The 20,006-nt window shown below is 35.7% G+C and overlaps 1 protein-coding gene across 10 annotated transcripts in view; it reads right to left on the reverse strand.

Annotated features, from left to right (window-relative positions):
* Nucleotides 1–828: 828 nt before the first annotated feature.
* The window catches only part of nt5c2l1 (5'-nucleotidase, cytosolic II, like 1), a 42,809-nt gene continuing 23,631 nt past the window's right edge, over nt 829–20,006 (reverse strand). For 5 of the 10 annotated variants that reach the window (XM_061908283.1, XM_061908281.1, XM_061908284.1 and 2 more), the window contains 4 exons: nt 18,394–18,454; nt 7,030–7,206; nt 6,882–6,958; nt 829–1,010 (listed from right to left, as the gene is read on the reverse strand). In XM_061908283.1, the coding sequence (XP_061764267.1) occupies nt 6,896–6,958; nt 7,030–7,206; nt 18,394–18,454 (301 nt within the window). In that variant the 3' untranslated portion in view covers nt 829–1,010; nt 6,882–6,895. Of the gene's footprint in view, nt 1,011–5,139; nt 5,225–6,881; nt 6,959–7,029; nt 7,207–18,393; nt 18,455–20,006 lie in introns of those variants that run through there. The other 5 variants (XR_009807808.1, XR_009807806.1, XR_009807807.1 and 2 more) reach the window with 5 other exon arrangements.

Genomic DNA, 20,006 nt, shown 5'->3' on the forward strand with positions numbered 1-20,006 from the left:
CGTTTATATTTACATCTACCACAATTTCACAACTCATATGGAAATGAGTTGTGAAAGTTCACGTAGCCGACAAGTTCTGCTCCACTCGTCCAATAGGCACAGACCGGACAGGTCTCCATGAGGACCCTGAAGGTGTCATCCAGAACTTGACCATGTTGAGCTGCATTTGCTGGAGCAAGTAGCGTGGTGAAAGAAAATTGTGAAATGCATGCAAACATAAATTTAGAAAAATATTGTCAACAGTTTTCTGTTCTTTGGTGGTAAAGTAGGATTGTATGGAGGTGGGGAGTGGATATGGTTGTCCATCCTGCCACAGGAGGTAAAGAATGACTCATTTTGCTAAAGAATGACTCATTTTGGTAAATAATGACTAATTTTGGTGAAGAATGACTAATTTTGGTAAAGAAGGACTCATTTTGGCAAAGAATGACTCCTTTTGGTAGAGAAGGACTCTTTTTGGTAGAGAAGGACTCATTTTGGTAGAGAAGGACTCATTTTGGTAGAGAAGGACTCATTTTGCTAAATAATAACTCCTTTTGGTAAAGAATAACTCCTTTTGGTAAAAAAATACTCCTTTTGGTAAAGAATTACTCGTTTTGGTAAAGAAAGGTTAATTTTGCTGAAGAATGACTTATTTTGCTCAATATTGAGTTATTTTGCGAAACAATGACTCGTTTTGGTAAAGAATGAGATTTTTTTTTGCTAAAGAATTAGTATTTTTTGGTCAAGAATGACTCCTTTTGGAAAATCACTCATTTTATACACACACATACATACATATAAAATAAATGTATATGTCTAATAAACACAAATTTGAGAGATGCGTGCTTTTCACTGGACAACATATTTATTGGTTCAAGGGTGCATAGCAGCTTTAATCCAGCAAGGAGAGCAAAAGGTTGAGTTGTGTCCATCATGGCTGCCACTAAACAATTCTTCAGCATTCTGCAGGTAAAACTACTTTCGACCCATCTTTATGTCTTTCTCATGCGGCACGCTTGTCTTCATCGCTGCAAGAAACATACTTTTTAAAATGTCATCTTTTATAAACACACTTGTTAAAATCTCATCGTTTGTCATATTTTATAAACACACTTGTTAAAATTTACAATTTATAAACACACTTGTTAAAAAGTGGTCTTTTAAAAACACACTTGTTAACATCTTTTATGAAAACAACTAATCTTTAATGAACAAACTAGTCTTAATGTCATCTTTTATAAACACACTTGTTAAAATGTCATCTTTTGTCATATTTTATATACACACTTGTTAGAATGTCATCTTTTACAAACAGACTTGTTAAAATGTCATATTTTACAAACTTTCAACAAACTTGTTGAAATACTTTTATGGACAAACTTGTTGAAAAGTCATATTTTATAAACAAACTTGTCGGAAAGTAATATTTTAAGAACAAACTTGTCCGAAAGTCATATTTTATGGACAAACTTGTCTGAAAGTCATATTTTATGGACAAACTTGTCTGAAAGTCATATTTCATGGACAAACTTGTCCGAAAGTCATATTTTATGGACAAACCCGTTGAAAAGTCATCCTTTTCGAAAACAAAGTCATATTTTATGGACTAACTTGTTGAAAAGTAAAATGTTTTGAAAAATAGTCATCTTTAATGAAAAAACGGGTGTAAAAAATAATCTTTACAAACAAAATGGTGTAAAAGTCATATTTTATGGACAAAGTTGTTAAAAAGTAATCTTATGAACAAACTTGTTGAAAAATCATCCTTTATGAAAAAAGTCATATTTTATGAACAAACTTGTTGAAAAGTCTTCTTTTATGAAAAAAAAGTCATCTTTAATGAACAAATTTGTCTAAAAGTAATCTTTTATGAACAAACTTGTCTAAAAGTTATCTTTCATGGACAAACTTGGTAAAAATTCATCTTATATGAACTAACTTGTGGAAAAGTCATATTTTATGGACACACTTGTTAAGTCATCTTTAAATGCACAAACTTGTCTGAAAGTCATATTTTATGAACAAACTTGTTAAAAAGTCAACTTTTATGAACAAACTTGTTGAAGCCATCTTTTATGAGCAAACTTTTTAAAAATGAACCCTTTATGAAAAAAACAGCAAACATTTTTGAAAAGTCATCTATGAAAAAAAAATATGGACAAACTTGTCTAAAAGTCATCCTTTATGAAAGCAAAGTCATATTTTATGGACAAACTTGTTGAAATGTCATCTTTTTTGAAAAATAATCTTCTTTAATGAAAAAACTTGTCTAAAAGTCATATTTTATGGACAAACTTGTTAAAAAGTTATCTTATGAACTAACTTGTTGAAGTCATTCTTTATGAAAACAAAGTCAGATTTTATGACAAACTTTTTGAAAAGTCACCTTCTATGAAAAAAAGTCATCTTTAATAAACACATTTGCCGAAGTCATCTTTTGTGAACAAACTTGTCTAAAAGCAATCTTTTATGGACACATTTGTTAAAGTCATCTTTTATGGACAAACTTGTTAAAAAAGTTATCTTTTATGAACCAACTTGTTGAAAAGTTATATTTTATGGACACACTTGTTAAAAAAAAGTCATCTTTAATGAACACACTTGTCTGAAAATCATCATTTATTAACAGACTTGTTGAAAAGTAATCCTTTATGAAAACAAACTTTTTGAAAAGTCAGCTATGAAAAAAAACTTTTGGACAAACTTTTTGAAAAGTCAGCTATGAAAAAAAACGTTTGGACAATCTTGTCTAAATGACATCCTTAATTAAAGCAAAGTCATATTTTATGGATACACTTTTTTGAAAAGTAATGTAAGAAAAAAAGTAATCTTTTATGGACAAACTTGTCTAAAAGTCATCTTTTATGGACACATTTGTTAAAGTCATCTTTTATGGACAAACTTGTTAAAAAGTTATCTTTTATGAACCAACTTCTCTAAAATTCATCTTTTATGGACACACTTGTTAAAAAAGTTATCTTTTATGAACAATTTTGTCTAAAAGTCATCCTTTTTGAAAACAAAGTCATATCTTATGGACTAACTTTTTGAAAAGTCATCTATGAAAAAAAAGTATTTTATGGACATACTTGTTGAAAAGTAAAACGTTTTGAAAAATAGTCAGCTTTAATGAAAAAACCATGTCTAAAAATAATCTTTAATGAACAAACTTGTCTAAAAGTCACATTTTATGGAAAAAGTTTTTAAAAAGTCATCTTTTATGAACTAACTTCTTGAAAAGTCATCCTTCATGAAAAAAAAAAAAGTCATATTTTATGAACAAACTTGTTGAAAAGTAATCTTTTATGAAAAAAGTCATATTTTATGAACAAACTTGTCTAAAAGTTATTTTTAATGGACAAACTTGGTAAAAAGTTATCTTTTATGAACTAACTTGTTGAAGTCATATTTTATGGACACACTTGTTAAGTTATCTTTAATGAACAAACTTGTCTGAAAGTCATTTTTATGGACAAACTTGTTAAAAAGACAACTTTTATGAGCAATTTTGTTGAAAAGTAATCCTTTATGAAAAAACAAAAAACTTGTTGAAAAGTCAGCTATGAAAAAAAAAATATATTTTATGGACAAACTTGTCTAAAAGTCATCCTTCATGAAAGCAAAGTCATATTTTATGGACAAACTTGTTGAAAAGTCATCTTTAAATTTTTTTTTATCATCTTTAATGAAAAAACTTGTCTAAAAGTCATCTTTAATGAACACACTTGTCTAAAAGTCATCTTTTATGGGAACACTTGTCTAAAAGTCATATTTTATGAACAAACTTGTTGAAAAGTCATCTTCTATGAAAAAAAAAATCTTTAACAAATTAGTCTAAAAGTCGTCTTTTGTGAACAAACTTGTCGAAAAGTAATCTTTTATGGACACATTTGTTAAAGTTATCTTTTATGAACTATCTTGTTGAAAAATCATATTTTATGGTCACACTTGTTAAAAAGTCATCTTTAATGAACAAACTTGTCTGAAAGTCATCTTTTATGAACAATCTTGTTGAAAAACAAACTTTTTGAAAAGTCAGCTATGAAAAAAAAACTTTAATGAAAAAACTTGTCTAAATGTCATCCTTTATGAAAGCAAAGTAATATTTTGTGGATAAACTTTTTGAAAATTAATCTTTGAAAAAAAGCAATCTTTTATGGACAAACTTGTCTAAAAGTCATCTTTTATGAACAAACTTGTTGAAAAGTAATTTTTATTGAAATATTGTCATCTTTTATTAACTAACTTGTTAAAAAGTCATCTTTTATGAACTAACTTGTTAAAAAGTCATCCTGTAAGACTGTGGACTATGATGCAGCTTACTGCGAGGATTTCACAGCTTGCTGCGAGGGTTGTTTTCCCGGAATGCAAACCAACTGGACCGGACATTGCTTGAAGATAAATACATGATTTTAATTTTAACTCAAAAGCTACAAACAAAAGGCGCTCACAGTGGAGGTACAAAACTTAATGCAGGGAACAAACTAACACAAAGGCAGAATTATAAACATGAAACAAAAACACTTACGGTGACTATGGCATGGACCGAACAAACACAAGAGATCCAACATGGGCAGAGCAAGAGATGAATGATGTCATTAGAGTAATGTCGCAAGGTCGACTACCTGGCAACTACAGGCTTAAATATTTGGCCTACTGAAATGAGATTTTCTTATTTAAACGGGTATAGCAGGTCCATTCTATGTGTCATACTTGATCATTTTGCGATATTGCCATATTTTTGCTGAAAGGATTTAGTAGAGAACATCGACTATAAAGTTCGCAACTTTTGGTCTCTAATAAAAAAGTCTTGCCTGTACCAGAAGTAGCAGACGATGTGCGCGTGATGTCACGGGTTGTAGGGCTCCTCACATCATCACATTGTTTATAATCATAGCCACCAGCAGCAAGAGCAATTCGGACCGAGAGAGCGACAATTTCCCCATTAATTTGAACGAGGATGAAAGATTAGTGGATGAGGAAAGTTAAAGTGAAGCACAAAAAGAAAAAAGAAAAAGAAAAGAAAAGGCGACATCTCCAGGCGACGACAGTGGGAGCGATTCAGATGTTATTAGACACATTTACTAGGATAATTCTGGAAAATCCCTAGTCTGCTTATTGAGATAATAGTGTTTTAGTGAGATTATAAAGTCATACCTGGAAGTCGGAGGGCTGCGGTGAACGCCAGTGTTTCTGAGAGAAGCCAATGGAGGAGCCAACATCACAGCTGCCTTTTTGACAGCTGCAGGAGGAGGTCGCATAATACGCTCAAGTCTCAGGTAAGAGCCAACTTAATATCACAATATTCCCATGCAAAAACTTGCTGGTTGACATGTGGTAGAGAAACATGTTCGCTTGACCGCTCTGTGTTAAAGCTTCACAACAAACAAATAAACACCGGGTGTGTTTCGGTTGCTAAAGGCAGCTGCAATCCATCGCTTTCCACCAACAGCATTCTTCTTTATAGTCTCCATTATTAATTGAACAAATTGCAAAAGATTCAGCAACACAGATGTCCAAAATACTGTGTAATTATGCGATGAAAAGAGACGACTTTTAGCCGTGAGTAGTGCTGGGCTGAAATGTCCGCTCCAACCAATAAACGTCACAAGCACGCGTCAACATAAGCGTCATCATTCTGCAATGTTTTCAACAGGATACCTCGCGAGAACTTTAAAATTACAATCCAGTAAACTAAACCGGCCGTATCGGCATGTGTTGCAATGTTAAGATTTCATCACTGATATATAAACTATCGGACTGTGTGGTCGGTAGTAGTAGGTTTCAGTAGGCCTTTAAGAACAGGTGCGTGAGTTCAAATAAATGAGGCAGGTGAAACTAATGGTTGTCATGGTGACAAAACAAGAGTGCACAAAGAGTCCAAAAACCAACAGAACATAACCAAGACAAAGACTTGACACATCCTTTATGAAAACAAAGTCGTATTTTATGGACAAACATTTTGAAAAGTCATCTTTTTTGAAAAATAGTCATCTTTAATGAACAAACTTGTCTAAAAGTCATATTTTATGGACACACTTGTTAAAAAGTCATCTTTTATGGACAAACTTGTTAAAAAGTAATTCTTTATGAAAACGAAGTCACATTTTATGGACACACTTTTTGAAATTTCTTTTATTAAAAAAGTCATCTTTTATGGACAAACTTGTCTAAATGTGATCTTTTATGAACAACCTTATCGAAAAGTATTTTTTTTTGGAACATAGTCATCTTTAATTAACAAACTTGTCTAAAAGTCATCTTTAATCAACAAACATGTCTAAAGTAATATTTTATGGAAACACTTGTAAAAAAGTTATCTTTTATTAACTACCTTGTTGAAAAGTCATCTTTTATAAAATAAAGTCATCTTTAATGGACAAACTTATCTAAAAGTCATATTTTATCGACAGACTTGTTAAAAAAAAATCTACTTTTTTGAAAAATAGTAATATTTAAAGAACAAACTTGTCTAAAAGTCATATTTTATGGACCAACTTCTTAGAAAATCATCCTTTATGATAACAAAGTCAACTTTTATGAACAAACTTGTTAAAAAGTCTTGTTGAAGAGTCATATTTTATGTCTAGTAAAAGTTCCAACCTACCCAGTGGCCTAGTGGTTAGAGTGTCTGACCTGAGATCGGTAGGTCGTGAGTTCAAATCCTGGCCGAGTCATACCAAAGACTATAAAAATGGGACCCATTACCTCCCTGCTTGGCACTCAGCATTAAGGGTTGGAATTGGGGGTTTAATCACCATAAATGATTCCCGGGCGTGGCACTGCTACTGCCCACTGCTCTCCTCACCTCCCAAGGGGTGATTAAGGGTGATGGGTCAAATGCAGAGAATAATTTTGCGTGTGACAATCATTGGTACTTTAACTTTAATTTTAACTACCTGTGCGCCTGTTCTCAGTTGCTGATCTTCTTGGGAGGAAAGTCCACAGAGTTGAGTGCTGTGGCCTCATGAGGCATCTAAAGGAGAACCAGAGATTATTGGAAACAGTCTGAGGACACCAGCAGAGACGTTCAATGATTTGACAGACCAGCACTGGAGGGGCCATGAAGAAGAAATCCAAAGAGTAATGCAGCAGGTTGAGGCAGCTAGAAGAGTAAATGTCAGCATAACGCATCAGCTGACTTGCAAACAATGTCTGTCTGGAGCCGCTACGAAGAACACTTCCCATCTGGCAGTAAGACATGTCCATCCTTAGCGTAAGCATCTGGACAACCACAGCAACTACATTGTCATACAACTGTCAAAATATCAAATATCATTGTCATATTACTCATTAACATACTTACCGGTAATCACTGTCATATTACACATTAACACATTTCTTCACTGACATAATACTATATTAACATATATCATCATCATATTACTCATTACCTTATATCATCACAGTCATATTACTAATTAATACATATCATCACTGTGCTATTACTCATTAACATATACCATCACTGTCATAATGTTCATTAACATATATCATCAATGTCAGATTATTCATCAAAATATATTATCATTGTCTTATTACTAATTAGCATATATCATCACTGTCATAATGTTCATTACTACTACTCCTACTCAGTGGCCTAGTGGTAGCGGTAGGTCGTGAGTTCAAATCCCAGCCAAGTCATACCAAAGACTATAAAAATGGGACCCATTACCTCCCTGCTTGGTACTAAGCATCAAGGGTTGGAATTGGGGGTTGAATCACCATAAATGATTCCTGGGCGCGGCACCACTGCTGCCCACTGCTCCCCTCACCTCCCAGGGGCTGATCAAGGGTGATGGGTCGAATGCAGAAAATAATTTCGCCACATCTAGTATGTCTGTGACAATCATTGGTACTTTAACTTTAACTTTAACATATATCAATGTTATAATACTCACTGACATATATCATCAATGTCATATTACTCATTAACATATATATTCACTTACACATCTGTGAAAGCAGCATTAATGCTGAAATATACATACAAGTTTTGGAGCAACATATGTTGCCATCCAAACGACGTCTTTTTCATGGACGCCCCTGCTTATTTCAGCAAGACAATGCCAAGCCACATTCTGCACGTGTTACAACATCGTGGCTTTATAATAAAAGAGTGCGGGTACTAGACTGGCCTGCCTGTAGTCCAGACCTGTCTCCCATTGAAAACGTGTGACACATTAAGAAGCGTAAAATACGACAACGGAGACCTCGGACTGTTGAACATCTTAAGCGGTACATCAAGCAAGAATGGGAAATAACTCCACTTTAAAAGCTTAAAAAATTGGTCTCCTCAGTTCCCAAACGTTTACTGAGTGTTGTTAAAAGGAAAGGTCATGTATCACAGTGGTAAAAATGCCCCTGTGACAACTTTTTTACAATGTGTTGCTGCAATTAAACTCTAAGTTAATGATTATTTGCAAACCATTTTTTAATAGTTTTTTTGCAATGTATTCAACTGACTATAAGTTGAATGGGATTTGCAAAATATTGTATTCAGTTTTTATTCACCATTTACACAACGTGCCAACTTCACTGGTTTTGGGTTCTGTATTTAATCACTGTCATATTACTCCATCCATCCATCCATTTTTACCGCTTATTCCCTTCGGGTCGCGGGGGGTGCTGGAGCCTATCAGCACCGCCTTCCGCCCCATTGTAGGGGCGGAATACACCCCGGACAAGTTAGCACCTCATCACAAGTCACATTACTCATTAACATGAATCATCACTGTCATATTACACATTAACATGTATCATCCTTGTCATATTAACCATTGACATATATATTCACTGTCATATTACTCATTACCATATATAATCACTGCCATATTACTCATTACGTTATATAAGGGGTCACCAACCTTTTTGAAAAAAAGAGCTACTTCTTGGGTACTGATTAATGCGAAGGGCTACCAGTTTGATACACACTTAAATAAATTGTCAGAAATAGCCAATTTGCTCAATTTACCTTCTCTCTCTCTCTCTCTCTCTCTCTCTCTCTCTCTCTCTCTCTCTCTCTATATATATATATATATATATATATATATATATATATATATATATATATATATATATATATATATACATATATTAAAAAATGGGTATTTCTGTCCGTCATTCCGTCTTACTTTTTTTTTTTCCTTTTAGGGAACGTTTTTTGTAGAGAATAAATGATGAAAAAAAAGCTTAATTAAACAATTTAAGAGAGGAAAAAACCCCCGAAAAAAATGAAAATTAAATTTTGCAACATACTTTATCTTCAATTTCGACTCTTTAAAATTCAAAATTCAACCGGAAAAAAGAAGAGAAAAACTAGCTAATTCGAATCTTTTTGAAAAAATTAAAAAATAATTTATGGAACATCATTAGTAATTTTTCCTGATTAAGATTATTTTTTGAATTTTGATGACATGTTTTAAAAAGGTTAAAATCCAATCTGCACTTTGTTAGAATATATAACAAATTGGACCAAGCTATATTTCTAACAAAGACAAATCATTATTTCGTCTAGATTTTCCAGAACAAAATTTTTAAGACATTTAAAAGACTTTGAAATAAAATTTAAATTTAATTATACAGATTTTCTAGATTCGACAGAATATTTTTTATAATAAGTTTGAAGAAATATTTCACAAATATTCTTTGTCGAAAAAACAGAAGCTAAAATGAAGGATGAAACTAAAATGTATTTATTATTCTTCACAATAAAATAAAAAAATACTTGAACATTAATTTAAATTGTCAGGAAAGAAGAGGAAGGAATTTAAAAGGTAAAAAGGTATATGTGTTTAAAAATCCTAAAATTATTTTTAAGGTTGTATTTTTTTTTCTATAATTGTCTTTCTGAAAGTTATAAGAAGCAAAGTCAAAAAATAAATGAATTTACTTAAACAAGTGAAGACCAAGTCTTTAAAATATTTTCTTGGATTTTCAAATTCTATTTGAGTTTTGTCTCTGGTAGAATTAAAAATGTTGAGCAAAGCGAGACCAGCTTGCTAGTAAATAAATACAATTTAAAAAATAGATGCAGCTCACTGGTAAGTGCTGCTATTTGAGCTATTTTTAGAACAGGCCAGCGGGCTACTCATCTGGTCCTTACGGGCTACCTGGTGCTCGCGGGCACCGCGTTGGTGACCCCTGCGTTATATCATCACTGTCACTATTACTCATTAACATATGTATCCATTGTCATATTACTCATGAACATATATATTGACTGTCATATTACTCATTAACATACAAACCCCGTTTCCACATGAGTTGGGAAATTGTGTTTGATGTAAATATAAACGGAATACAATGATTTGCAAATCCTATTCAACCCATATTCAATTGAATGCACTACAAAGACAAGATATTTGATGTTCAAACTCCTAAAGTTTTTTTTTTGGTTGCAAATAATAATTAATTTAGAATTACATGGCTGCAACACATGCCGAAGTAGTTGGGAAAGGACATGTTCACCACTGTGTTACATCACCTTTTCTTTTAACAACACTCAATAAACGTTTGGGAACAGAGGAAACTAATTGTTAAAGATTTGAAAGTGGAAATATTTCCCATTCTTGTTTTATGTAGAGCTTCAGTCGTTCAACAGTCAGGGGTCTCCGCTGTCGTATTTTACGCTTCATAATGTGCCACACATTTTCGATGGGTGACAGGTCTGGACTGCAGGCGGGCCAAGAAAGTACCCGCACCCTTTTTTTACGAAGCCACGTTTTTGTAACACTTGTCTTGCTGAAATAAGAGAGGGCGTCCATGATAACGTTGTTTGGATGACAACATATGTTGCTCCAAAACCTGTATGGACAATTCAGCAATAATGGTGCCTTCACAGATGTGTAAGTTACCCATGCCATAGGCACTACTACACCCCCATACAATGACAGATGCTCGCTTTTGAACTTTGCGCCTATAACAATTCGAATGGTTATTTTCCTCTTTATTTTGGAGGACACCACGTCCTCTGTTTCCAAAAATAATTTGAAATGTGGACTCGTCAGAGCACAGAACACCTTTCCACTTTGCATCAGTCCATCTTAGGTGAGCTCGGGCCCAGCCAAACCGGCGGCATTTCAGGATATTGTTGATAAATGCGTTTGCCTTTGCATAGTAGAGTTTTAACTTGCACTTACAGATGTAGCGACCAACTGTAGTTACTGACAGTGGTTTTATGAAGTGTTCCTGAGCCCATTTGGTGATATCCTTTACACACTGATCTCAGTTTTAAATGCAGTACCGTCTGTGGGATCAAAAGTCTTTATTATCGCTTACGTGCAGAGATTTCTCCAGATTCTCTGAACTTTTTGATGATTTTACGGACCGTAGATGGTAAAATCCCTAAATTCCTTGCAATAGCTCGTTGAGAAATGTTGTTCTAAAACTGTTCGACAATTTGCTTACAAATTGGTGACCCTCACCCCATCCTTGTTTGTGAAATACTTAGCATTTCATGGAAGCTGCACTCATGGCACCCAACTGTTCCCTATTAGCCTGTACACCTGTGGGATGTTCCATATAAGTGTTTGATGAGCATTCCTCAACTTTATCAGTATTTATTGCCGCCTTTCCCAACTTCTTTGTCCGTGTTGCTGGCATCAAATTCTAAAGTTAATGATTATTTGCAAAAAAAAAATGTTTATCATTTTGAACATCAAATATGTTGTCTTTGTAGCATAGTCAACTGAATACGGGTTGAAAAGGATTTGCAAATCATTGTATTCCGTTTATATTTACATCTAACACAATTTCCCAACTCATATGGAAACGGGGTTTGTATATCATTACTGTCATATTACTCATAAACATATATCATCACTGTCCTATTACTCATTAACATATATATTCACTGTCATATTACTCATTAACATACATTTTCACTGTCATATTACTCATCAACATATACCGGCATCACTATCATATTACTCATCAACATATATATTCACTGTTATATTACTCCTTTACATATATTCACTGTCATATTATTCATCAACATATATATTGCTGTCATATTACTCATTAATTTCCCCCAGGTATCAATAAAGTACTTTCTATTCTATTCTATTAACATATGTCTTCACTGTCTTATTACACATTAAAATATATCATCACCGTCATATTACTCTTTAACAAATATCATCACTGTCATATTGCTCATTAATATAAATTATCACTGTTATATTACTCACTAACATATAGAATTACTGTCATATTACTCATCAACATATATATTCACTGTCATATTACTCATTAACATACATCATCACTGTCATATTACGCTTGAACATATATTCACTGTCATATTACATGTTGTTGTTATATATTCACTTACACATCTGTGAAGGCACCATTAATGCTGAAATGTACATACAGGTTTTGGAGCAACACATGTTGCCATACCGGCAACATCTTTTTCATGGACGCCCCTGCTTATTTCAGCAAGACAATGCCAAGCCACATTCTGCACGTGTTACAACAGTGTTGTTTCGTAATAAAAGAGTGCAGTTAGTACTAGACTGGTCTGCCAGTCTAGTACCTGTCTCCCATTGAAAATGGGTGGCGCATTATGAAGCATAAAATACGACAAAGGACTGTTGAACAACTTAAGCTGAATGGGAAATAATTCCACCTGAAAAGCTTCAAAAATTTGTCTCCTTAGTTTCCAAACATTTAACGAGTGTTGTTAAAAGGAGAGGCTGTGTAACACAGTGTTAAAAATGCCCCTGTGCCAACTTTTTTGCAATTTGTTGCTGCCATTAAAGGCCTACTGAAATGAGATTTTCTTATTCAAACTGGAATAGCAGGTCCATTCTGTGTCAGACTTGATCATTTCGCGATATTGCCATATTTTTGCTGAAAGGATTTAGTAGAGAACATCGATGATAAAGTTCGCAACTTTTGGTCGCTAATAAAAAAAAACCTGCCGTTACCTGAAGTATGTGCGCGTGACTGTCACGAGTTGCAGGGTTCCACACAAATTCACATTGTTTATATTGGGAGCCACCAGCAGTAAGAGCAATTCGGACCGAGAAAGCAAAATTTCCCCATTAATTTGAGTGAGGATGAAAGATTCGTGAATTACGATATTGATAATGAAGGACTAGGAAAAAAAAAGAGCGACGGCTCCGGGTGTGAGCGTTTCAGATGTAATTAGACACATTTACTAGGATAATTCTGGTTGATCCCTTATCTGTTTTAATAGTGTTTTACTGAGATTGTAAAGATTGTAAAGTCATACCTCGAGGTCGGATGGCTGCGGTGAACAGGCAGTGTCTCAGAGAGAAGCCGAGGAGCCAAACTCACAGCTGCCTTTTTTGAAAGCTGCTGCAGGACGACGAATAATCCAATGATGTCTCCGGTAAGATATATATCACAATTTTCCCGTCCAAAAACATGCTGGTTGACGTAGAGAAAACATGTTCGCTTGACCGCTCTGCTTCACAACAAACAAAGAAACACCGGCCGTGTCTCGGTGCTAAAGACAGTTGCAATCCACCGCTTTCCACCAACAGCATTGTTCTTTATAGTCTCCATTATTAAATAAACAAATTGCAAAAGATTCAGTAACACAGATGTCCAGAATACTGTGTAATTATGCGATTAAAGCAGACGACGTCCGTGACGTCACGCGCACGTGTCATCATTACGCGTCGTTTTCAACAAGAAACTCGCGGGAAATTTAAAATTGCAATTTAGTAATCTATAAGGCCGTATTGGCATGTGTTGCAATGTTAATATTTCATCATTGATATATAAACTATCAGACTGCGTGGTCGGTAGTAGTGGGTTTCAGTAGGCCTTTAAAAAGTTAATGATTATTCGCAAAAAAAAACATTTTCTTTCTTAGTTCGAACATTAAATATGTTGTCTTTGCAGTATATTAAATTGAATATAAGTTTTTAAACCATTGTATTCTGTTTTTATTTACAAATGTTCACTGGTTTTGGGTTTTGTAAAGTTGTCCCCGCTGCAAGGAAGGTGGAGACAAGAGCATGTCATGGATCAAATATCCAGGGTCTTGTGGGCGTCAAGCCGGGGACAGTGTAACTCTTTCGATGGTTGGATACCTGCCAAAACTAACATGTTACTATTTGGAGTGGAATGCAGTCTTCCGAAACATGAAGCAACATTAATAGGTCTGTCAATGAGGCGAACGTGAATACTATTTGAATAATATTGAATAATATTTGGCAGCAGGTAACTTTATGCAATATTGTGGCACCAGCACTCAATGAAGACCCTGGTCGCCGTCTGAAGAGCCCAACACGTTTAGTCAAATTTGTGACTCCAGGTGTCGGCAGAACATGAGAACATATCCAGTTCAATGTCAGGATAATTAGGTTTGGCTTGAAAAGGCAGAGTGCATACTTCACAGAGATGTTAAGTTCACATCAGGCCTCCGTGTTGTTAAGATGGTCTTGGTTGTACTGACCTTCCACTTCCATTTCTGGAGATACGAGGATAGTGTTGCCACATCGGACCTTGCTAGCGTCTGCTAGTCTCTTACAGACTGCATAATCAAGAGGTCATCTGCATATGCAAATTTGCTAGAAATCTTGGCTGCAGGTCATGTGTGTAGGTGTTGTCAAAGTTTGGAGCCAGGACTGATCCCTGTGGGACACCAGTCCTCAAACGTTGCAACCAGCTCTGCAGACCGTTACAAGAGGGCAATATTGCCATTGCGAACAAGTTCCATGATCATACAGACCTTGGATCTAGACCAGGGGTGTCAAACTCAAATACATCCATCCATTTTCTACCGCTTATTCCCTTTGGGGTCGCGGGGGGAGCTGGTGCCTATCTCAGCTACAATCGAGCGGAAGGCGGATTACACCCAGGACAAGTCGCCCTCATCGCAGGGCCAACACAGATAGACAGACAACATTCACACTCACATTCACACACTAGGACCAAGTTAGTGTTGCCAATCAATCTATCCCCAGGTGCATGTCTTTGGAAGTGGGAGGAAGCCGGAGTACCCGGAGGCAACCCACGCAGTCACAGAGAGGAAATGCATACTCCACACAGAAAAATCCCGAACCCGGGATTGAACCCAGGACTACTCAGGATCTACGTATTATGAGGCAGAAGCACTAACCCCTCTACCACCGTGAAGCCCAACTCAAATACAGACTCGGCCAAAATTTAAAACTGAACGAAGCCACAGGTCTAGGTTAAGCAAATTAACCTTTTAATAGGGACCCAAACAAATGTTGTGTTGAATATTGAACAAGCAAGGCTTATTAGTGACTTGCAAAATTGAGTTTCAAATAATAATAATAATAATAATTAAAATCAAAATAAAATTGAATGCCTCTTTTCTATTGCAGCCTTCTGAGGTAAATATCAAAATAAACTTTTTCCACAGGCTAATAGAGAAAGTGCATGAATAAAACGTTAATTATTGCTGAGTTTGCTACACTGATTTGCTTTAACACTGAATATGGAACAAGCAACGCTTATATAACTTAATAGTGCAAAACCAACGTTCAAAAAACAAATAAATAAACATCAATGGTATATTAGATACAATTTAAATGCAAAAAATGAATGCCTCTTTTCTATTTGCAGCCTTCTGAGGTAAATATTAACATTGCCTTTTCCCACAGGCTAATACATTTGAAAATAAAATAACATCACTCAGTTTGCGACACACTGATCTAATCTGATGTGCCCAAGCCAGATACCTGGCATCTTTTTCTTGGTGGTAGCGTGTTGTATATTGTATCATCCCGGAAGAGTTAGTGCTGCAAGGGTGTCTGAGTATTTGTTCTGTTGTGTTTATGTTTTGTTAAGGTGCAGAGGTTCTCCTGAAATGTGTTTTTCATTGTTGTTTGGTGTGGGTTCACAGTGTGGCGCATATTTGTAACAGTGTTAAAGTTGTTTATACGGCCACCCTCAGTGTGACCTGTATGGCTGTTGATCCAGTATGCGTTGCATTCACTTCTCTTTGAGCGTGCGTGCGTGCACATATCATGTGATGGGGTGGGTACGCTGTTTGAATGGATGAAAAGCAGACGTAACGACAGGTTGTAGAGGACGCTAAAGACAGTGCCTTTAAGACATGCCCCAATCATTGTTGTCCAGGTGGGTATTGTGATAAATTCAGGAGAATGGTTGCCTCGGGGTATTTTCGGGAGGGGCACTGAAATTTGGGAGTCTCCTGGAAAAATTGGAAGGGTTGGCAACTATGAGTATTAGCGGTGAATGCGGTGTTGCAGCAGTACTGCCGCTGAATAATACCTCAAGGGTAGATGTAATTACACAGCTGGCCAAATTTGGCCTGCGGGCAAGAGTTTGACACCCCTGGTTGACCAGGGGTCTCAAACTGTAATTACCTGGGGGCCAGTAGATGCAGAAACTGGGCAAGGGTGGGCCGCAAGAAAATATTTCTTAAAAAATCTAACATGCACTTTTTATCGAATTCACCTTCTTTGGATGGCTTTCCCGCCCAAGCAACATACTTGTCAACCATCCCGATTTTTCTGTGAGACTCCAGTATTTCAGTCCTCCTCCCGACATGACTATTTTCCCGAATTTGTCCCGATTTTCACCCGGCCAATAATATTGTGGGGGTGCCGTGAGAGCACTGTCTTTAACGTCCTCTGCGACGGGTCATCGCATTTACCTAGTCATCATTCCGACAGTGTGCTGGCCCAGTGACTGCAAGACATACTTGATCAACAGCCAAACAGGTCACACTGTGGCTGGCCATTTAAACAACTTTATCACTGTTACAAATAGGCGCCACACTGTGAACCCACACCAAAAAAGAATGACAAACATATTTCAGGAGAATATCCGCACCGTAACACAACGTAAACACGACAGAAAAAATACCCAGAACACCTTGTAACCCTAACTTTTCCGGGCTACAATATACACCACCTGAACCGATGCATGGAGTAAGGGGGGTGTTAATTTGTGGGGGCAGGGTTGGGAAGGCGGGGCTTGGTGGTAGCGGGGGTGTATATTATAGCCCAGAATAGTCAGGGTTGCATGGGATTCTGGGTATTTGTTCTGTTGTGTTTATATTTTGTTACGATGCGGAAGTTCTCCCGAAATGTGTTTGTCATCTTTGTTTGGTGTGGGTTCACAGTGTGGCGCATAATTGTAACAATGTTAAACGTGTATATAAGGCCACCCTCAGTGTGACCTGTGTGGCTGTTGATCAAGTATGTCTCACAGTAAATGATAAGTGTGTGCAAATGTCAAATCCTACTTAAGCATGACCTAGCACGCTATGTATACAAATCATAGAGGGCCCTAAGGGCAATTCCGTTACGGCAGCCTCTGAAATATTATCGATCGGGTGAAAATACACAGTTTTAAGAGAGAATGGTTGCCATGTTATTCAGGAGTCCCTTGGAAAAATTGGGAGTGTTGGCAAGTATGACGCTGCCAAGCGACATTCATACGAAAACACCCGGGTCGCACTAACATCATTTTATCATATGAAAGTGTGGGCCGCATGTCTGAGACCCCTGGTTTAGACCCACAAGCTCGCAGGTGAGACCTCCATGCTGCTGTCAGATCAAAAATCACATTCCTTTTTAACAGAAAAACTAGCCTCCAAGTCTTGAGTGAGGACGAGAACGATCTGCAGTTGATAACACCAGCTTGTTTCAGACTAAACAGCAGGTCTACGATAATACAACCAAATAATAATAATAATAATAATAATAATAATAGTTATACTAATAGTAAACATAATATTAGGTTGGACTCCATCATAGACAAGTCTGTCCAAGACCTTAAACATTAGCCGGAAAGGTCTAGAACGCCTTCCATCTCTACGGTCTTCCCCAGCTTTAAATATATTTTCCATTGGGCAGCATCGACAGCGGATGTTTTCATACATTTGTTAGGGTCTATCAACATCTACCTTTCCAATATGAAAACTATCTTTGCTTTTTCAAATAAAAGGGGGAAGAAGTCACACAATGACATATTTTTCAGTGGACAGTGTTTTTGAAGTTCCATATTTTGTGAGTCTTTTCATTTTAATCTAAAAAAAAAAACTGTACTTTCAGGGTCTTAGTCAGAATAGAAATAAAACTATATTTTGTTTTGTGGGAATAAAATAACTAAATATACTTGTCATTGGATAGTTGGGATTGTAAGTACTGTTTGGGTATTTATCACCTGAATTAAATGCATATTTCAGATAAAAGGTCATGGTTCATGTATTTATGAAGCCCAATTTAGAAACATTCATTTCTGGCCCAAAACGCTGTAGGAATGACAAGTTCCATCCATCCTTTTTCTACCGCTTATTCCCTTCGAGGTGACGGGGGGCGCTGGAGCCTATCTCAGCTACAATCGGGTGGAAGGCGCATACACCCTGGACAATTTGCCACCTCATCGCAGGGCCAAGAAATGACAAATTGAAGTATGAATTATTACCTTTAGTTTGGACTGAATGGTGGGAATGTCATGAGCAGTCCTACCGCTGCCGTCCAGGTGCCTGCAAGCAACAACGTACTGTAGCATTATTTTTATAACTACATACAACATAAAGCAGTGGTTCTCAAATGGGGGTACGCGTACCCCAGGGGGTACTTGAAGGTATGCCAAGGGGTACTTGAGATTTTTTTTTAAATATTCTAAAAATAGCAACAATTCAAAAATCCTTTATAAATATATTTATTGAATAATACTTCAACAAAATATGAATGTAAGTTCATAAACTGTGAAAAAAATTAAACAATGCAATATTCAGTGTTGACAGCAAGATTTTTTTTGTGGACATGCTCCATGAATATTGATGTGAAAGATTTATTTCTTTGTGAGGAAATGTTTAGAATTAAGCTCATGAATCCAGATGGATCTCTATTACAATCCCCAAAGAGGGCACTTTAAGTTGATAATTACTTTTATGTGTAGAAATCTTAATTTTTAATAGAATCACTTGTTTATCTTTCAACAAGTTTTTAGTATTTTTTAAATCTTTTTTACCAAATAGTTCAAGAAAGACCAATACAAATGAGCAATATTTTGCACTGTTATACAATTTAATAAATCAGAAACTGATGACATAGTGCTGAATTTTACTTCTTCATCTTCTTTCAACCAAAAATGTTTTGCTCTGATTAGGGGGTACTTGAATTAAAAAAAAAATGTTCAAAGGGGGTACATTACTGAAAAAAGGTTGAGAACCACTGACATAAAGCATTACTCTTATAACAGCATGTGTACTGCCCTCTTGTGGCCTGGCCATATATTATCATATCATATCATATCGTATATTATTCAACGCATTCACACATATGGTTTTCTACACTCAAACTCATCTATTCATTGCGTGAATGCTCCAATTCTTCTTCTTTTTCTTGTCCAGAATTTGGCGCGCTCTACCTTCCACATTTTTCATCCAATTCAAACTGTTCCAACTTCAAACTGTTCCGCCTATTTGGGAATTGCCGGCTTTCCCTTGACAAATTCCAAAAATTCCCAGATTTCCCAGAATTCCCGGTTTTCCGGAACATTTTTCCCATTTAAATGAATTGACAATTTTCTAATTTTCAAAATTCCTGGTTTTCCAAAGCCTTATTCTCACCCATTTTTCTGGCGAGTCCTCCTCCCACATTTTTCAACCCACTTCAACAGTTCTACTGTCAAAAAATTCCCCTTAATCAGGACAAAAAAACTAACTGGTTCTTTGAACTGGAAAAACTCACAGTTATTTTGAAATTCCATAAATTCCATAATACCATTTCTCAATTCAACATGTTACTACTTGAAAATTTTCAACACCAACCATGTAGACCATTCAAGTTTTTTTTACCATTTTCGAAAAAATCTCACTTTTTTCCGAAATTCCCATTTTTTTGGGATATTCTCAAATTAAAACCAATGGGACATTCTTCCAAGTTGCACAATTCTCACATTTTTCATCTGATTCAAACTTTTCCAACTTCAAAATATTCAGTTTGTTTGGTAATTGTGTTCTCTACTTCCACAATTCTAAAAAAAAAAAATCCCGGGTTTCCCATAATTCCTGGTTTTAATTTTATTTT

Source organism: Nerophis ophidion, linkage group LG08 (genome assembly GCF_033978795.1).
Source record: "Nerophis ophidion isolate RoL-2023_Sa linkage group LG08, RoL_Noph_v1.0, whole genome shotgun sequence".
NCBI classification, from domain to species: domain Eukaryota; kingdom Metazoa; phylum Chordata; class Actinopteri; order Syngnathiformes; family Syngnathidae; genus Nerophis; species Nerophis ophidion.